At 36.1% G+C, this 19,876-nt stretch overlaps 4 protein-coding genes, 1 long non-coding RNA gene and 1 pseudogene across 8 annotated transcripts; 3 read left to right on the forward strand and 3 right to left on the reverse strand.

Annotated features, from left to right (window-relative positions):
* Window positions 1-929: 929 nt before the first annotated feature.
* Window positions 930-3,612, reverse strand: LOC104723922 (uncharacterized). Its single transcript, XM_087472553.1, has 4 exons — window positions 3,573-3,612; window positions 2,101-2,194; window positions 1,677-1,787; window positions 930-1,305 (listed from the first exon to the last, which is right to left on the reverse strand). Exons 1-4 carry the CDS (start codon window positions 3,610-3,612, stop codon window positions 1,197-1,199), a joined length of 354 nt encoding a protein of 117 aa, XP_087328679.1. The 3' UTR covers window positions 930-1,196.
* Window positions 3,613-3,848: 236 nt separating this feature from the next.
* Window positions 3,849-7,324, forward strand: LOC104728163 (glycine--tRNA ligase, mitochondrial 1). 3 transcript variants are annotated; one of them, XM_087471628.1, is made up of 9 exons: window positions 3,849-4,104; window positions 4,571-4,783; window positions 4,869-5,254; window positions 5,338-5,650; window positions 5,739-5,963; window positions 6,093-6,152; window positions 6,228-6,308; window positions 6,409-6,814; window positions 6,900-7,324. In XM_087471628.1, exons 2-9 carry the CDS (start codon window positions 4,577-4,579, stop codon window positions 7,118-7,120), a joined length of 1,899 nt encoding a protein of 632 aa, XP_087327754.1. In that variant the 5' UTR covers window positions 3,849-4,104; window positions 4,571-4,576; the 3' UTR covers window positions 7,121-7,324. The 3 variants fall into 3 exon arrangements, with proteins under 3 accessions (XP_087327754.1, XP_087327756.1, XP_087327755.1); XM_087471630.1 differs by having other exon boundaries at window positions 3,946-4,104; window positions 4,469-4,783; XM_087471629.1 differs by having other exon boundaries at window positions 3,958-4,104; window positions 4,487-4,783.
* Window positions 5,685-8,457, reverse strand: LOC147934233 (uncharacterized). Its single transcript, XR_015570926.1, has 2 exons — window positions 7,864-8,457; window positions 5,685-7,711 (listed from the first exon to the last, which is right to left on the reverse strand). It is a non-coding gene; the product is annotated as an uncharacterized LOC147934233 (long non-coding RNA).
* Window positions 8,458-9,118: 661 nt separating this feature from the next.
* LOC147934234 (agamous-like MADS-box protein AGL49 pseudogene) lies at window positions 9,119-11,074 on the forward strand (annotated as a pseudogene). The gene has a single exon (XR_015570925.1). The product of XR_015570925.1 is annotated as an agamous-like MADS-box protein AGL49 pseudogene (transcript).
* A 582-nt stretch (window positions 11,075-11,656) lies between these two features.
* LOC147934235 (uncharacterized) lies at window positions 11,657-14,987 on the forward strand. The gene is made up of 6 exons (XM_087471145.1): window positions 11,657-12,000; window positions 12,504-13,363; window positions 13,584-13,889; window positions 13,967-14,200; window positions 14,287-14,781; window positions 14,860-14,987. The coding sequence occupies exons 2-4, from the start codon at window positions 12,995-12,997 to the stop codon at window positions 14,156-14,158; spliced, it is 867 nt and encodes a 288-aa protein (XP_087327271.1). The 5' UTR covers window positions 11,657-12,000; window positions 12,504-12,994; the 3' UTR covers window positions 14,159-14,200; window positions 14,287-14,781; window positions 14,860-14,987.
* A 2,773-nt stretch (window positions 14,988-17,760) lies between these two features.
* On the reverse strand, window positions 17,761-19,542 carry LOC104728162 (uncharacterized). The gene is made up of 5 exons (XM_010447190.1): window positions 19,372-19,542; window positions 18,941-19,230; window positions 18,361-18,856; window positions 17,851-18,225; window positions 17,761-17,769 (listed from the first exon to the last, which is right to left on the reverse strand). Exons 1-5 carry the CDS (start codon window positions 19,540-19,542, stop codon window positions 17,761-17,763), a joined length of 1,341 nt encoding a protein of 446 aa, XP_010445492.1.
* Between the last annotated feature and the right edge of the window lie 334 nt (window positions 19,543-19,876).

Consider the following 19,876-nt stretch of genomic DNA (forward strand, 5'->3'; position numbering starts at 1 on the left):
CTTTTTCACTCCAAACACTAAAACATTAACAAAAAACTACTCCCACAGTTTACTAAGTACATATGAAATAATTAAAACTCTAACCCACAATCACATATAAAAAAACCAAATAACAATCCAACCACAAAATGACAAATAATTAGAATTTAAGCACAACTAACAACTACAGCCAAACAACAACTTTTACTATACAATGTTAACTTCTGATTAAAAGTTTTAAAAACATTAAAAACACACATGATGATCCCTGTTTTTGAAAAATAAATAGCGGACTAAATTATACTTACTTCAAAACCTATTTAAAAAAAAATATACAACAAAACAACATAAGCAAACAAATGAACTACAAAAACAGACGCAAAGATTAATTTACATAACCAAAAGATAATATACACAAAAACCCTAAATATACCTTAATCTAACTCTTGTGCGTAAATGCTAGTGTATATATAAATATAAACAAAGGTACATTTATAGTAGAAGTGGTGGACAACTACTTTCTGTTATAAGATAGGACAGAAAATAAATTCTATACCATAAATTAAAAGTAACAAATATAAGAGGTAAATGTAGTTTTAGTACGTTTTCCTAAAGATATTCAGTTTTAAGTATGTTCACTATTTACAATATGATAATCAGACGTGGGACCAGTTGCGAGAGATAGAAAAATGAGTCATGGAGACCATCGTAGGTTTATAATAGTACTTCCGCTATAACTTTTTTTTTTGGTTATATATAAACTTTTTAAAAATATGGTCTATGTTTTCTGATATGGTATACGATCTATACCGTAAACCATAATACCATGGTCATTCTATTTTTTTGCATTTCCAAATAGCTTTGGCTCTATTGAAGAAGAAAAATACAAGAAAGTGGAACAAAAAAACACATCACTATACCAGGATATGCACAACTTGCACCATAGGAAGTAGAAACCAAGAATTGGGAACAACCCAAAGCATATTAATACCGGAAAATTCGAAAACAAAAGAACGATACATCAACACATACACATTCCATTGGAATAAGACGTGTAGCAAAAAGTTCATAAACCAAGACCAGAATCACACTTGAACACAACTCTTGAAAACCTCCCCCATCCGCGATATATAATTAATTCAGATGATCAACCAATAAATAACATACAATTACAAAATCGCATAAACCCCTACTACTACTACTGCATGGCCATCATCTTATTTCTTAATTTTACCACCAACGCGAAGGGCATGGTCATGGTTCCCTCCTCCCCCCATTGATTGTCCTGCCTTTGTAGCTGCCTTCTCTTGCAATGATCTTGCGTCTCTACACCACAAGAAAAAATAAAATAAAAAATAAATAACCAACAATTATCCAATCTATCTAACAACATTACCAACTTTACATCTCTAATCAACTGTACAAAACAAAGTCTAATTAGCTCATCTTAAATATTTAGGCATCAACAACTTCAAACAGCTCCCACATAAATTTATTATGTCACACAGCTTATGTTGTGGTTTATGCATTCAATTAACCAACACAAACATCAGAAATGAATCTAATCTAACATCAATCCCCACCTCACACTCACAAATATAATTGAATCTAAACATCAAGTTTTCAAATCAGAACCAGTTCCGGTTTAGCTCAAGATTCCACAACCTAATCAGTGTGTTCTCCTTCTTCTAAGTTACCTTTCACGACGTTGTTCAGGAGTTAATCCATCGTTCTTAGGTTGCTTAGGCTTATGATTACCTCTTGCTTGAGCTCTTTCACGATCACGTTCTCTTTGGTTTCCACGTTTGCTTCAATTAAAGCCAAACAAATAGTATATAATATCACAGAAAAATAAAATAAAGAAACCTAAACAATTAAAAAAAAAGGTAAAGCAAAGAAATCTTAATAAATGAAAGAGATCAAGAAAAAGGATATGTGCCATTGTCGATGAACAGACACAGAGGAAACAAAGATCCCTGGTAACATAATCCACCAAATTGAACATGCCAAGTTGTTTATGAATTATGATCTAATATAATATATAAGCAGCATTAAATAAATATAGCAATTCTCTAAAAATTGAAAACAAAAATCAGAGATTTAAAGAAGATTTTTTGTTACCTGTAGAGAAAAAGAGAGTATGATTTGGAATTGGCTAAATCCAAGTGTGAGGAGATGATGATGATGATACGAAGCAAAAAGGAAGTGGAATGAACTTTTTATAGATAAAGAGAGAGAGTGAGAGAGGAATGAATTTTGTTTTTCTTTCTCAATTTGTTTGTTTTTTGTTTTTTTTTTAAATTCTCTCATTCGGTCAACAGTTTTTGTTTTATTAATAATCGCTTGGAGGAAACTATTTTATTTACAATATATATATATATATATATATATATTTATATTTATATTTTGCGTTGTTGTTATATTTCGTCATATTCTGTGAGTAATGACAAAATTTTATATGATAAAATAAAATTTTTTCAAAGTCATGCTCTAGTGGCACTATATTCTTTTGACATATATTATTACAATCAAATTTAAATACACTATTTTTAATATTCACTAAATTTAAATATAGTTTTATACTAAAAACAAAATCTTATCATTTTTAATAACTTTGTAGTAGTTATATAATTACCATATAAATTAATTTCACAAGTTTTACATCAAAAAATCAATTCATTTATTATAAATAATTTAAAGATATAAAATATGAAATTTCTTAATTTTGGCATAAAAACAATTCTTCCAGTCTAAACTGAATTCAATATATAAAATAAATTAATTCCAAGATATTAAAATATGATATTTCATAATTTTTTTGAATTCAATATGAATTCAATATATAAAAATATAATTGTTCATAGTGCGCGGATACTCATCTAGTTTATAAAGAAATGTAAATATGCTTACAAATTTTCACAGTTAACAGATGGCTTACTGCGCGGGTCAGTATTCTAGACCTGATAAAAGAAATTAAATGGACGACGTAGTCCACCAAACTACTGGCTAGACGCTCTCGATCTGGTTCATATCTTATTAAAGTAATAAGTGGTGATAACTTTGCTTTGATTGAAGGAAACAAGCCGTTGGTAAAGTTACCAACCCGACCAAAAGAAAGAGAAGGAGTTTACATATATCATTTCATAATTGGATAAGAGAGAAGAAGCAAGACACCACACCTGCTATATATATACAAGCAAGAATTACAAAGAAACTACATATTCAGTCTTCAGTCTTCATACAGAAACAACAAAGTCTTCTTTTGGTCTTATTAAACCATCCATCAAGAAGTCCAATTTGAGTTATCTAATATGACAGAACAATATTCAACTCTTTAAATATGTAGCGTGATTTCTTTATCTTTTCCTAAGAATCTATCTAGTAAACCCAAAATTGTCAACCGAAATAATGTTTTCAAGTGCATTTTAGTAGTCGTTGGCTCAGCAGAAAGCTAAGCATTACAAACCTCAAGAAAGTTCGAAATGCCGAGTAGTGGTTTACAAATGAGAAAAACCAGCTGAAAACATGAGACATGATCGAACGAACCCACTCGACTCGACCTTCCCCGAAATCTCTTCACTATACTATTTCACCTTTCAAACGCAATCTCCGCACACCAAATAACCCTTCCATGATAATAGCTAAGATCGATCATGCTTGTGCCATAAAACTCTTACCATATTTCCACCATAATCCGTCAATTGAACATCACAAGACCATTCAAATTGTGTATTCTCTTACCTTAGTGTCAACTGTCAAACCATTCAAATTGTCCGTGTTTATACCACTAGTGCACGTTATCTATCACGCAACTACCACTAGTGCACGTTATCAGTCACAGTGACCAGCAGCGATCGAAATTTTAGATTGCTAGTTTTTTTAGCGATTAGATTTGAAAATGCGGTGTTTGGTTTCTTTTAAAAAGTTACACAATTACAAAAGTAGCCTTATTATTTTTGGAAAATCACAAACAAACCTACACAACCCTAAACCCCAAATTTCGATTCCTCTTATCTTTTTTACACGATTCTCTCTGGTTCATCAAAGCCGCCGTTGAAATCGTCTCGCTTGTTCCTGATTGATTGAGCCTGTTCATCGAGTGTCGAATCTTTTAGTTGCAACCAGGTTTGTGCCCGTCAAACTGTGAGATTGATTGATAACGAGAGTTGGGTTGTCTTTCTTTTCTTTTAATCTTTCGTTTCTGGTTTAGGGAACAATACAATCATCTATAGCTATAAATAATCATCTCTAGCTCATTTGGTGTTTGTTTGGAGTTGGAAAAAAATTATATATATTTTTGCATGTCTCGATTTGTGTTTGCTGATTTGGTTTGGTCTCGAATTATTGATTGGGTAGTGTGTTGATTCCAATATGGGACTAGAGAATCAAGTTTGAGCAGTTATTTATTGTGTCATCATAACTGTGTGTAGTATTGTGTCACCACCAAGTTAATCTGGATTGCGTTTTGTTACTTGGATCATTTACTTAGCAAGCAGCTTTCTTTCAGTCATTGATGAAAGTCTCTTTCAAAATGTTTAATGGTCGATTCCAAACCCGCTCGGTTGTTCACATACCCTTGGCTCCGATCCAGATTCCAATGGACGCTCCTACCGAACAACAACAACCGGCTCAGCTCAGCTCCGGAAACGACCGTGAAGCTTTCCGACAAACCTTGTGGAACACTCTCCTGCGGCGTTCTTTCTACCTCCCTTCTTTCAAGATTTACGGTGGTGTCTCTGGTTTTTACGATTATGGTCCTCCTGGCTTCGCTCTTAAGAATAATATCCTCAAATTTTGGCGTGAAGTAAGTAAGCATCATTCATTCATTTATTCACTTACTTATATTTTTACTTTGATTTTGGTTTTTCTTATGTTTGTTTCTTTTACAGCACTTCGTTTATGAGGAGCATATGCTCGAAATTGAATGCCCCAGTGTCACACCTGAGGCTGTTCTCAAGGCTTCAGGGCATGTTGACAAGTTTACTGATCTTATGGTTAAGGATGACAAAACTGGAACCTGTTTCCGCGCTGACCACTTGCTCAGGGATTATTGCAACGACAAGCTCGAGAAAGATCATCTTACCATCTCTGCTGAGCAAGCTTCTGAACTGAAGAATGTTCTTGCTCTCTTGGAAGATCTTTCATGTCAAGAGCTTGGTTTGAAGATTAAAGAGTATGGGATCACTGCTCCCCACACTAAGAATCCTCTTTCTGATCCTTACCCATTCAACCTGATGTTTCAAACATCCATTGGCCCATCTGGTCAGAGTCCTGGGTGAGTATTTTGTCTTGTCCTGAGCTTAGTTTCGTTCCTCAGATTTTATTCCTCATCAAGTTTGTTTTTCTTATGTGTTTCAGTTACATGCGTCCTGAAACGGCACAAGGCATTTTTGTCAACTTCAGAGACTTGTATTACTACAATGGAAAGAAACTTCCCTTTGCCGCGGCTCAAGTCGGTCAAGCCTTCAGGAACGAGATATCTCCACGTCAAGGGCCTCTTAGAGTTCGTGAATTCACTCTGGCAGAAATTGAGCACTTTGTCGACCCTGAGAATAAGTCACATCCTAAATTCTCTAATGTAGCAGAATTGGAATTCCTTATGTTTCCAAGAGAGGCCCAACTCTCTGGCCAATCTGCTAAAAAGATCTGCCTTGGGGAAGCTGTTGCCAAGGTCAGTACTCATTTCACTCGCACAGATAGACCTCTTTTTCTTTTTTTAACAAATTTTTTTTTCTAACTGTAATATGTATTACGAACAGGGAACTATTAACAACGAAACTCTAGGATACTTCATTGGGAGAGTTTATCTTTTCCTTACCAAGATTGGCATAGACAAGAACCGGCTGCGTTTCCGCCAGCATCTAGCAAATGAAATGGCCCACTATGCAGCAGATTGCTGGGATGCTGAAATTGAGGCTTCATATGGGTGGATTGAATGTGTTGGGATTGCAGATAGGTCTGCATACGACTTACAGGCTCACTCTGTAAGAAACTTAACTTTCTTTTTATCTCTGCTTCTCATCATTTCGTTTGACAGCTACATAATTCAAATCCCATATTGCATTCCTATTTTAAGTTTACTAAAGTAGATCCTTCTGTTGTAAATATGGCAGGAAAAAAGTGGCGTTGCTCTTGTGGCTGAAGAGAAATTTGCAGAACCTAAAGAAGTAGAGGTATTCTAGTCTACATTTTCATCATCTCTGTCTTTACAACTTGTCCTTAATATGGTTCTCCTCCTTTTGTTTCAGCAACTTGTGATTACTCCTGTGAAGAAAGATTTGGGTATTGCATTCAAGGGAGATCATAAGAAAGTGGTTGAATCTTTGGAGGTAGACTGACACTGAAGTGTATTGTTTTACTGAATAGGTTTCTTTGTCCCATGGTGATGGTTTATAATAAAGAACATGCTTGGCGTATTGTTTTGTTTAGGCGATGAAGGAACAAGAAGCTATGGCGATGAAGGCAACCCTGGAATCCAAAGGGGAAGTGGAGTTTTACGTGTGTACCCTCGGGAAAAACGTGACCATCAAAAAGAACATGGTGTCAATCTCAAAGGAGAGGACGAAAGTGCACCAGAGGGTTTTCACACCGTCAGTGATTGAACCATCGTTTGGGATTGGTCGGATTATGTATTGTCTTAGCGAGCACTCTTTCAGCACAAGGCCAGGCAAAGCAGGGGATGAGCAGTTGGGCTTGTTGAGCTTTTCTCCTCTTGTTGCTCCCATGAAGTGCATGGTTTTCCCGCTTGTACAGAACCAACAATTCGAGGAAGGAGCCAAAGTCATTTCCGAGAGCCTTACTTCTATTCGCATCAGTCACAAGATTGACATGACTGGTACGTAACAAATTGAAAGTTGGAAGTTGTTAGCATTTTGAAACGGAGCAAAACGAGTGAAATTTTTTTTTGTGTATGTGAACAGGTACATCGATAGGGAAGAGATATGCGAGAAGCGATGAGCTTGGAGTGCCATTTGCAATTACTGTGGACTCGGATACATCGGTGACAATCAGAGAAAGAGACAGCAAAGATCAAGTCCGAGTCAGCTTGAAGGAGGCAGCTTCCGTCTTGAGCTCAGTCGCAGAGGGGAAGATGACGTGGCAAGACGTCTGGGCAAGCTTCCCGCACCACTCTTCTGAATGATTTTGGTCAATGTAATGCATATCACATTTGTGGTTTCTACACGTCACTTTCGTAACGCACCATTGGGCGTTCTACTAAGAAGATACAGATCTTCTTTTCATTTTTTTTTCTTTTTCTTTTTTTTGGTACATTGAAATATATTTGGGATTGTTGACTACAGCTTTTCGAGAATCCTAACAGTTAAGTGAACCGTTTTCGGAGCCACTGATTGATTAAGTGTCAACAAACACCGGTGCTTTGCAATCCATATATATTTTCCCATTAATGTCTTGGGCCTCTTTAGCTAGCAGTGAGTCTAGCCGATTTAAGAGTCTCTAACCGATTTTTGGCTAGGAAGGCATCATTGAATGCTTCCATGTCTTTAAAATCTGAGACTCCTAGCAAACTTAACTTGGGGAAAGTGATTTTATCCCATGCTACCCCAGCTCATCCCAACAAAAGCCTGTGGGAGCGATTTGAATTTGCTTGTAAAGGGGGCTTAAAACAAGACATAGCATAAGATGGCATCGGGGTAAGTATGGACTTTTGTTTTCCGGCGTCGTATAGAAACTGTGATGACCAACTGTGAGCTCTTTGATCGGATCTTGTCCACTATGCGAGAGTAAAGAGAAGCATGAGTATAAATAAATAAAGATAGGGAGGAAACATAGAGAGTATCTTGCGTGATCATTTAGGTGTAAAAAGGATTTAGAGCTTATGTGCTCTGTTCTTGGGTGTTAAGGGAGGAGAACTGTAACTCCTACCTTATCAATTCAGGGTTTGATTCATTGTAATGAGGGTTTACGGATAAGAATTCATTTACGTTATAATCAATTTCTCTTCCTCAGTTTCACCGCAGGACTTCAACGGGAACAACAGTATGTAACAACAGCCCCCAAAATTTAAGAGTTTCCTATGGAAAGCTTCTTGTGGAGCCCTGTCTTCGCGAAACAACCTGGCAAAAAGAGGTTTCTAGGTTAGCTGCAAGAGATGTGGTGAACGAGAGGATGAACTCCACATCTTTCTTTCGTGCCCTTTTTTTAACTCAAAATAATTTGGGGTTTTACAGAAAACTCTTTCCTCTGATATTGTTACATTACTTCCACTTTCTCTCTCCCTCTCTCTTAACTAAGGGCCTTCGTGCAAATGTTCTGCCTCCCACAGGGCTCACCGTGATGCCAATTTTGCCTTGGATCAGCGGGGAGTCTTTGGAAGGCCAGGTTTTTTCGGAACAGGTGATGATGTGCCTAAGTCTAAGCCTTGATTGGAAGAGCATATGAAGAAGCTTTTTTTTATTTTATCATCCAATCAACATTTATTAGGAGAGCATTTAGAAGCTACAGATGCTCTCATATGCTCTCTTCCTATATGCTCTCATTTGAAGCATTTCCCAAACATTTAACTCTAAAATATAAATATATTTTAATTAATTTTAAATAATTAATTTATTTTATAAAAATAGAAAATTATAATTTTATAAAAGATAAATTTATTTGTTATAAGATAATATATATGAGAAACTACTTAATGTTATTATTAAAATTAATATAATAATTTATTTAATACATTAAAATATTAATGTGGATATAACGTTTATAATATATATAGATTTGTTTTATTTTAGTTTAATGTGTTATATTATATATATTTTAAAAAGTTATTGAAATTAAAAATGTAAATATAGATATAAACTTTTATTAAAAATTATAATATATATTAATTATTTATAATTAATGTGTAACATTATAAATATATATAATTAAAAATTATTAAATTACACATTTATATATATATATATAACAATTTATAAAATTGATTAAATCTAAAATATATTTTTTAAAAATCATATAGCAATGAGTGATAATTAATTTTTTTTTAATGAAACACATTTAAATTATATATTTTTAATTAATATCATATATTTAATATAAATATAATATTTAATACTCTACTGCTATACCAATCAACTAAATATGTTATATTAATCAGAACATACAAATAATGCAGCTTAATGCTTATGCTGCATAATGCTAATGCTATAGTATATGTGGTTCCAATGAAGCCGTAATAGTACGCGAGAGAATGGCAAGTGGCTCCACTGGTTTTGCCAAACTAACTACACCAAAACCGTATATTCGTATGGAAAATTAGGAAATCTTATATTCTTAACCAATGAAAAAAGGCAACATAGTAACACCTTCCTTATTCTTATGTAAAATTAGGAAATCTTATATTCTTAGCTAATGAAAAAAGGCAACATGGTAACACCTTCCTTATTTTTATGTAAAATTAGGAAATCTTATATTCTTAGTCTTAGCTAATGAAAAAAGGCAACATAGTAACACCTTCCTTTTTTTTTTTTTTTTTTTTTTGTCAAGGAGTAACACCTTCCTTATTCTTATGTAAAATTAGGAAATCTTACCAATGTAAATAAGGAGAATCTGATTAATTAAGAAGAGAATTATGGCCGTCGTGGATTGATCTTGCAAGCAGAGTCTCTCTATATTACTAGCCTTCTCAAGCAGAGTCTCTCTATTACATTATTCTCCCTCTCTCTCTCTAGTCTGATTGAATCTCTTACTATTTATTTATTTGATCAGAGTCTTCTCTGTCTTAAATCTTTCAAAGATGGCTCCTCGGCTAAACAAGGTTGGTGGTGATAAAAACTATTTCAAACAGATATTTCCTACTTTTAAGAAGAAAGCTACAGAGCTCTCTGTTCTTTGCGGCAACTCTGTTGGCTTCATCTGTTATGGTCCCGACAACGATCTCCATGTTTGGCCTGAGCCTCAAGATAACCCACAAGCCTTACCGGAGATCGTTGGGAAGTTCAATGCGTTGAGCGATCACATGAGGATGAGTCACGCCTCCGATCTATTCGACTTGCCGTATCTCAAGGGTTTGTCGATTGAAGAATTGCTTAGACATCTCGCTAAGCTTAACTCCCACTTAGTTGGGATCAAGCAGAAAAAGATGACTCTATTGAAAAGAAGAGGAAACTCGAAGAAGCCCAATGATCATCTTAGGGTTTCAGACAACGCCGCCACCATCATCTCAAACCGCAAGGTGGCGGCTTCTTCGGATGATCGATTAGGGTTTGGAGAGTCGGGTTACGTTCTCCGTGGCTCTCACGAAACTGTTTCGGATGATCTAGTGTTTTTAGTGTTTCGGATTCTTCTCCGGCCACTGATAACTCTCGTGTAATACCTTCCGACCTGCAAAATCAATCAGAGTTACGTTCGTCTTCTCTATCTTTCAACATCGCTCCTCGTGATAAGTCCTCCGGTGGTGATGATGATGATTTGAAAAGGGTGAAGAAGAACTTTTTCAAACACATATTTCCTACTTTTAAAAAGAAAGCAACAGAGCTCTCTGTTCTTTGCGGCAACTCTGTCGGTTTCATCTGTTACGGCCCTGACAACGATCTCCATGTCTGGCCTGAGCCTCAAGATAACCCACGAGCCATACCAGAGATCATTGAAAAGTTCAATGGGTTAAGTGATCACAAGAGGAAGAATCACGCCTCCGATCTCTACAACTTCCCAAATCTCAAGGGTTTGTCGGGTGACGAGTTGAGGAACCATCTCATCAACCTTGAATCACACTTACTTGGGATCAAGCAAAAAAAGTTATGTTTATCAACAAGAGAAAACTCCAAGCCGAGGGATATTCGTGTTTCGGATTCTTCTGTGCTCCATCCGTCTTCCGGGGACTATCTTCCGGTGGATCCAATGGAAGTTTGTACCAACAACGAAGGTGCTTGGGATCTTTGTCGGATAGAATTGGGGTTTGCTTCATCACTGTTACCTAGCTAGGAGCCACTGATTCTTTTGGAGCTGTGTGCGTCAAATCCATGTTTGTAAAGTTGGTAGTCACTTCTCTTCTTGTCAAGAAAGGAACAACATTCACATTTCTCTATATTCAAGCTACGACAAGGTTTATATTCTTGAATAAATCGAGTTAGGTTTGTTACTACTAAACGTGATTCATGATTTGAGTTAAAATTGAGTCAAATTTGACATGATTCGTAGAGTAGAAGTTGAGTTAGGTTTGGAATTATACGGACTTATTTGAGTCAAATTTGACATGATTTATAGAGTAGATATTGTGTTTAACTTCTTATACGGGAGTGATTTTGCTTCTGTTTGCAGCATTTCATTCTTGAGGAGAACATGCTACAAGTTAATTGTCCATGTGTGACACTGACACCAGAGGTTGTTATCAAGGCATCTGGACATGTTGACTATGGTGACATTGACATTGTTCTATCAATGTTCTTAAAGCAGCACAAGTCTTGAGAGAGGGCACGTATATGTAGTAGATTCGTACAAGTTCGTGTACATAGGTTTTGCCTTTACTTAATGTAAAAATTACCTAGAATGACTCATATTTTTGTGAAAATAACTAGAATGACTTCATTATGGAAGACATAACTAGAATGACTCAAATTTTTTGGTAAAAGACCTTATAGTTCTGTTTCTCATTTTTATTAACCAAATTGCCATTGTAAATAATAATTACATTTTAAAATAAAATCTTTGTTTTTTGTTTTTTTTTGACAACTAAAATTAAAAATCAGAAAACACAAAAAAACATAAAAATCCCAAATCCAAAATTAGAAAAACCTAATCTCTCTCGGCGACCTTCATTTCTCTCCGTCGGCGGCGATTCTCCTCTCAACTCCACGGCTCTCGGTGACTCTTGTTTCTTTCCATCGTCGATTCTTCCATTCGTCTCTCTAGTCGACGGTCCTCCTCTTCGTCGTTGGTTCTGTTGTTTCTCCTCTCCGTCGTCGTCTCTCTCTCGATTCTCCTATCAAGTGTCGGCGAGGAAGTGTTCTTCTCAGGCGACGACGAATTGGTCATAGGCGAGGGCGAGGAAGGGTTCTTCTCAGACGAAAGGTTTGTCTCCCTCTGAACCACCTTCTCAGAATTGCAGTTACGGTTGCTTTTGGGTCGTCGTTTACATATGTTGTCGTCGTTTACATATTTTGGTTGTTGATTTTCATCACAGATTTGTTTGATTACAGAGTTTGATTTTATTTGTCCCTTGTCATAGATTTGATTAAAGATTTGATTGCAGTTTTATTTGTCCCTTGTCACAGATTTCATTACCGATTTCATTTCAGTTTTATTTCTCTTTGTCGCAGATTTGTTTGCACTTTTTCTTTTGTGGTCACAGATTTGTTTGTACTTGTTTTCATTTTTTTTGTCTTTTGTCACAAATTTGTTACTTTGTTTAATTACAGTTTTGTTGATCTCTTGTCACATATTTATTTAACTTGTCATAGATTTTTTAAACTTGTCACAAATTTTTTTGTCCCTTGTCACAGATTTTTTTTGTCCATTGTCACAGATTTTTTTGTTATTACGAATGACTAATAACATTTTCGTTTTGCGATTAGGAATGTCACTTTACCCTCTTCGGCAATAAGAAGAAGTGAAATCTCCTATTCAAATAGGGAGCATGAACCATAGCTGTTTTTTGAGTAAGTTTGGGATTATGAAAAGTAAAATAGGAGGAGATGTGTGGAATGCATTGAAGGAATCATCCCTTGGGGTTTTTCTGAAGTTGTATGAAGATACGTATGTATGGTCAGCCCATACGATACATTACTTCCTCACTAATCAGTTGGCAGCCGATGCTAGGCATGATTTCTGGTCTGTTATTGATGGTCAACCACTCAGATTTTCGTTGCATGAATTTGAGGAAACTACAGGTCTAAATTGTGATCCATTTGATCTGTTGGACAATTTTGATGCTAACCATAAGGAGTTTTGGAAGGAAATGCAAGTATCGACAGTGGATGGACCATCTTTGGATGAGTTGAAATCGGCTTTAGACCTTTGCCAAAAGAGTGAGAAGAGTGATGGTTAGGGTGTTGATAAGAGAAAGATGTTAGGAAGGTTAATAATCCTACATGTCGAAATATTTGGGATTAATCATGGATCGAGGATACCATTGAAATTTGCGAAAAGAGTGTTTGATGAAGAGGCTTTTGAGAAATATCAGTGGGGGAGAGTGGGTTTTTCTAGTTTAGTTGACTCGATCAAGTTGGTTACCTACAATGGGCAAAATTACACATTGCATGGATGTGTTCATGTTTTGTTCATATGGATGTTTGAATCTGTTCCGGGTTTAGGAGAACTGTATGGCCATAGAAGGGCAATCACTTTGGGTACACCACTACTGAATTGGGAAGGATCTCGTACGCGATTCAGATTTGAAGACTTCATAGCAGAGGAGAAGGCTGCAAATCAAGAGGTATGAAATAACCACAAACTTTTTTACATTGAAAACAGACTTATTTTAAATAGCCACAGATTTGTTTTCAGTTTTCCACATATTTGTTTTTACTACGCCACAGATTTATTAATATTGACCACAGATTTATTTTACAATGACCACAGACTTATTTTAAATAGCTACAGATTTGTTTTCATTACGTTATAGATTTATTAATTGATGTCTTACAAAAATTCAGGTACGTGTGAGGCATATGGTTCCAGTTTCATTAGAAAATATGTACCTTAAATGGAGTGATGATGATGAGATACGAGATCCAAGACTACACAAGATGATTGAAGATATCATTGAAGATTTGGATCCAAATGGTTGGCATGTTGTAGTTCAAGTAAAGAAGCACAAATGTCAAATGCATGCGAATATCAGAGAAGAAAAAGAGTTTGATGGAGATGTAACTTCCAAAAAGAAGAGAAGCAACAAACGTCAAATGCATGATGGTGGTCTGACTTCCAAAAAGAAGAGGACTGATGAACAACATTCAGAGGTTAGTGGCTGTTTCATCTCTGATTTAAAATGTGTTGTTGAAGTTATATTCTCACACTTGTTGAAAAATGTGTCCAGGAATCTGGAGAAACCAAGAAAGCCTTGGTTGGAATTTTTAACATGATGAAACAAATGAAGAATACCATGGTTACAATGGAAAAGAAACTTGATAAGCTTGATGCAAAAATTGATTCAGTAGATGGGGCTCTTAGAACCCAAATAAGTACAGTGGTGGGAGATATCAAACAACTACAAGAGCCAATAGTGTAGAATGAAGCAGAGAAATCTAATGAAGCGAATAGTAAAACACCGGTTAGTTATTACATATTTATATTGTCAGCTTCACAGTTATATTTTCTTCACTGCAGATTTAAGGTGTCCCTTTTACAAACTTGCAGTCGTGGATGATAGTGGAGAAGAAGGGGGCATCACAAGATGAGTTTCCTGTTAAACAAGCTGTTAAGAATATTGCTGCGAGTAAGAAAGACACAAAAACAAAGGTTTTTGTGAAGAAAGAAAAGCAGAATGAGAGAAAGTATCAGAAGACTAAAACACCATGCAGTGGATTTGGAAGTGATCTTGAAGATATAACTGACAAATGTTATAGACGCCAATACAATGGCATCCAGTTCTGAAGAAGATCCGAATGACATTGCTAGTAGAGCTGTTGGAAATGCATTGAGTATCTTGCAGCAGAAACTCAAGGATAACATCACACTAGTGCCGAAACAAATTCCACAGTTAGCTTATTCTTAGAAGTTACCATACATTGGAAACTCAACTGTCAAATGCATCATCCCAGGTGTTGTTACTTCAACACACGACTACGATCCTATGTAGCCTGTTGAAGAAAGCAAGTTGCGGAGACTCTTGGACTTCATCGAAGATGATGAGTATGTTTTCCATTTTTTTTTTTGATAATCAACATGGATTTTAATTTTATTTTTGATCATGTACTTTTTTTTCCATAGGTCACTGATAGACAGGTTTTCACCCAGGGTATCAATCCCCTATGCAGTTGTAGTACAAAGGGTTATCAATCCAAATGGTTGTGTATTGCTAGCAGGAAGGATATGATCAGAACAATGCAAGTCAAGCCAAGCAATTAGGGTTTTGGTTCTAACGACTCCTAAAATGAACAAAGTAAAAGAATATAAACAAGTAAACCACACGACCTAAGCACTCAATGCAAGCAATCGAGTACAGGATCGAGTGGGGTGATCGAGTATGCAAGTGAGATATGAACAGCTCGAGGTATTACTCGATACAGGTTATCGTGTACCTGATCGGGTAAGTAGTCGAGTAAGTGAAAGAAATGCAAATAAATAAAATACGAAAGTTCCTAAGGATGGGGGTAATCGAATCTTAAGTGTTCTAGACCAGTACGGATGCCTTACATGCCTCAAGCAATTATTTCCTAGACAATGAACCTCTAAGACCTTGTCACCACACTTTCGCACTAGCAACAATCAACCTTGAACACATTACCACACTATCGCACTAGCAATATGAACAAGCAGGCATTAAGAACGATTCATTATTGTCAGTAGACTTAAACTCATCTAATTTTGTTACTCAGAGTTAAGTAAACCTCTAGCATTGGCTAAATCAAGCATTTTATCTACTCCTTTCGGCCTGTAGCATTTATAAACGCCCTAGATCTAATATCAACCTTTCGGTCTGTTGACAGCATTAAGAGCACCAATCTAGAAGGAAATCTATCAATCATTTACAATCAACTAAAGCATCCTAACCGATCAAGAACACAAAATCATCTATCCCATCCCTAGAAACTTTACTACACTACTCGGACATAGAAACGAATAACAAAGCAATCAAAATGAATGAAAATGACATTGTATTAAAAGATAGAGTAGAGTAGAGAAAGTAAAGGAGAGAAATCTAAGAAAACTACAAAATAAAAATGCAAAACAAGAAGAAAAATGTTGAGTCGCTCAGTTCTCCCACAGAAGCTCTCGCTCTCTGGTTTGAGAGTCTGCGGCGTGCTCCTTTGCAAGCTAGGGGAAGAGGGGGTTTATATATGGAAACCCATTTGACCTAGCTTCCCAGACCTGCCCGATGATCTACTCGATGGGGTACACGAAGGTGAATTTGGGTTACTCCTCGGGTGGATCTTCGGGTTGCTCTTCATGCTCTTGGATCCTCCTCGATCGTGTTGGGGTTCGGACTTGTTCTTGCAGCTTGATGGCTCCTTCGGGTACATGCTCGAGTTGTCCTTGTTTTTCCCCATTTTTGGCTCTTTAGCACATGTTTTCATCCAAAATATGCATAAATGCAACACCCTAAATGCTCTAAAAGTGAATTCCTACAGTAAATGACCTAAAAATGCTTAGTTAGAGGTATGAACAATGCAAAATATGGACAAAAAAAGGATGCTAAAAACATGTAAATTAGAGAGTTATCAGTCACAACCTCTAGGAAGTGTCAATTTGAATGTTCAGTTCTACAAGATGATTATTACTCCTAGAGATTAGTGGACTCATGATCATTTTGGATGGTTGTCTGATTCGGTAAGTTGTCACTTCGTTGGTTTGACTACAAACTTGTTTTGGTTTGACTGCAGACTTGTTTACAATTATTTTACTTTGACCACAGACTTGTTTAGGTTCGACGGCAGACTTGTTTAGGTTTGCTTGCAGATTTGTTTTGTGTTACCAACTTGTTTACGTCTTACCACAGACTTGTTTAGATTTATTTTGCTTTGACTACAAATTTGTTTTGGTTACCAACTTGTTTACGTTTGATTACAGATTTTTTTTGGTGTTAAGACTTGTTTAGGTAGATTTATTTTGTTGTTACCACAGACTTGTTTAGGTATTACCACATATTTGTTTTATATTTTTTGGAGTTCTCACAGATTAATGTTTTCATTGTTTTTCCAGCATATGGATGCTGCAATGACCATGTTTCGGATCAGGTCTATGCGTAATCCATCACATTTCCTACCTAGGGTAGGCTTCATGGATCAATGGTTTCTCAGCACGATGCTTACGAATTACGCATATTACAAGCCAAAGACGTTCTTGTTTAATGAATCGTATATGAAGCATTATAATGGGGAGGATCCTACTGGCTCGACAACAAAGAAGAGATGGGGTGTAGATATAGATAGCATGTACGCTTGTCTCATTGTTAACGACAACCATTGGGTTGCTATAGACATTAACTTCCCGAAGCGGAAGATCTACGTATATGACAGCATCCCTTCCAGTGTCGAAGACAAGGTTATCATTAAGGCTTGTGAACCTTTGCGGAAAATGTTGTCTGCGTTGTTGAATGTCATGTTACCTCATACTCCAGGTCTCAAGAAGAGCAATGCTCAATTCAAAATTTACAGATTCAAGAACAATGTTCCTATAAATGAGAATCCATGAGATTGCGCTGTATACACTATAAAGTACATTGAGTGTCTTGCCTTAGGTTGGAAATTTGATGGCCTTAATGATGGAAACATCCAGGTCTTGCGGGAAAGGCTAGCAACTGAGCTTTTTGATGAAGTTCCAGAATCAAGACCATCGATGTCTAACCCATTCCCTCATCGTGCAGAGATAGAGGTCCCATACCTCAAAGATCAATCCCTTTGATGCATATTTATTTTTCTCGGATTTGTTTGGACTGCAGACTTATTTGTTTAGATGCAGACTTATTTTTTCGGATTTGTTTAGACTGCAGACTTATTTGAGTACAACCATACAAAATACAACATAAGGTCACAAATACAACATAAGTTTAGTAGAACCATAAAAAATACAACATAAGGTCACAAATACAACATAAGTTTAGTACAACCATACAAAATACAACATATGGATATGGAAAGTACAACAATACCCAATACAACATAAGTTTCTTTATGCCATCTTGCATGTTTTACGATTATGTCCAATTTCATTACAATTGGTACATGTGTGTGGTTACCTAGGCCTTTTTTTCTCACTTACCTTTTCAAGTACTGATTTAAATCTTGACTTCTTAGGCCTACATGGTTGTTGCTTCGGAATAGGTAGCGCACATACTTCTGTTGCAACACTTTCTGGTATTGGTAATGCAAAATCCCTTGGCATTATGGCGGTTGAATAGGAATTGAACAAGTATAGCTTGTGAAAATAGGCATGAGAAATTGAAATACGGGAGATGTTCCTACTTTCAGCCACTGCTATTGCGTGTGCACAAGGCAGCTTCTCCAAGTCAAACCGACGACATGAACACTTGAGGTGTCTCAAGTTTACAACATGTACTGATGATCCCTTTGTCACTTGCACTTGATCAGCTTCAATATCTTGAACAGTTAGCATCCTCGCATATTCTACACGACTCTATAAAAAAAGAAAACATCCAATAAAAATCTGTTGCAAGTCCAATAAAAATCTGCAGCAAATCCAATAAAAATCTGCAAGTCCAATAAAAATCTGCAACAAGTCTAATAAAAATCTGCAACAATGGAAGTTTACCTCAAGCAATTTTTCTACTCCACGGGTAAGCGAAGTTGGCAACTTCATGGCATCAGTCCTTCGTTCTGAAAACCATCTTGTCATCATGGCTCTCACAACTTCCAACAGTTGTACGATAGGCAAACTCCTAGCTTTAGATAGAACATTATTCATCGACTCAGCAATATTGCTTGTAAGAAGATTATATCTATCTCCAGGAAAATGCACATGTGTCCACAAGCGTACATCAGCTCTTTGGAGATAACTATGAAGTTTAGGATGTAACTGTTGGATCTGATCGAATGTGGCTTGAAAATCAACAAGTCTATAAGCATTGGATGCCTTCCTCACTAGAGCAAACGCCTCTCGGCCTCTAAAACGGACCAATATATTCATATACAAATGATATGTGCATATCCCACGACTAGCCTTCGGATATACCGTCGAAATAGCTTTTACGATTGATTGGTGTCTATCAGAAATAATTACAAGGCTTTCGTCATCAGGAATCACACAACTGAGTTGCTTGAAAACCATTCCCATGATTCATCATTTTTAGTATCAACCACTGCAAAAGCAATAGGAAAGATCTGAAAATTACCATCTTGAGTTGTGGCAGTAAGAAGTGTCTCTTTGTATTTCCCTTGCAAAAATGCCATCAACAACCATGACTTTCCGCATGTACAGAAATCCGTTGATGCTTGCACTAAATGCTATAAACAAATACTTGAATCTTTGAGCGTCATCAACTTCAAGTCGTGTATATGTTCCAAGATTTGCTCTCTTAATCATGTATAAGTATGCAGGAAGTAGTTCATATCCACTTTCAGGAGTGCCTCTGACCAGAATTCTAGCATGTCTTAATGTCCTATAGGCCTTCCAATATTCAATCTACAACACAACAACATAAACAAATTTGCGATGACTACTCATACATAACCAAAATATTGGCGACTAATACTCAGATGTAGCAAACAAATCTACGATGACTACTCATACATAATAAATAAAATATGTGGTTACAGACATCACCTTAATTTGAAATTGTTTCCTCAAAGCCTCAGCAACATGCATTGGTAATACGGTTGGTCCAACTCCTCCAACAAAATCCTTGTATAACACACCAAGTATCTCATGAGTTGCTTGTCGGGATCTCGTAGAATGATCTGTAACCGAACATGTACTAGATTCGGACCGGCACATACGTGCGGGGTAATATTTAAATTACAAAATTAAAATAATTTATGTTAAAATGTCAAATGATGTTTTGTGTATTTTATAAACTAATCCAAATATTTTTAACAATTTGATTAAAGTGTTAGATTGGATTTGGATTCAGATTTAGTTTGAGTTATTTTACGTATATAATCAAGACATATTTATTTTGGAACGGAAACCCGTCCCGTCCTGGGAAATCTGTCCGGTCCTGTCTCGTCCCGTAACTATAGAAATATATAAACTTAGTAAAATTAATTATTTCAAAAACAAACCAGGTGAAATTTAGAAACTTCAAATATATTTAAAATCGTTTCTAAAA

The sequence above is a fragment of the Camelina sativa genome, chromosome 11, assembly GCF_030686135.1.
Source record: "Camelina sativa cultivar CO46 ecotype springtype chromosome 11, ASM3068613v1".
Classification (NCBI taxonomy): domain Eukaryota; kingdom Viridiplantae; phylum Streptophyta; class Magnoliopsida; order Brassicales; family Brassicaceae; genus Camelina; species Camelina sativa.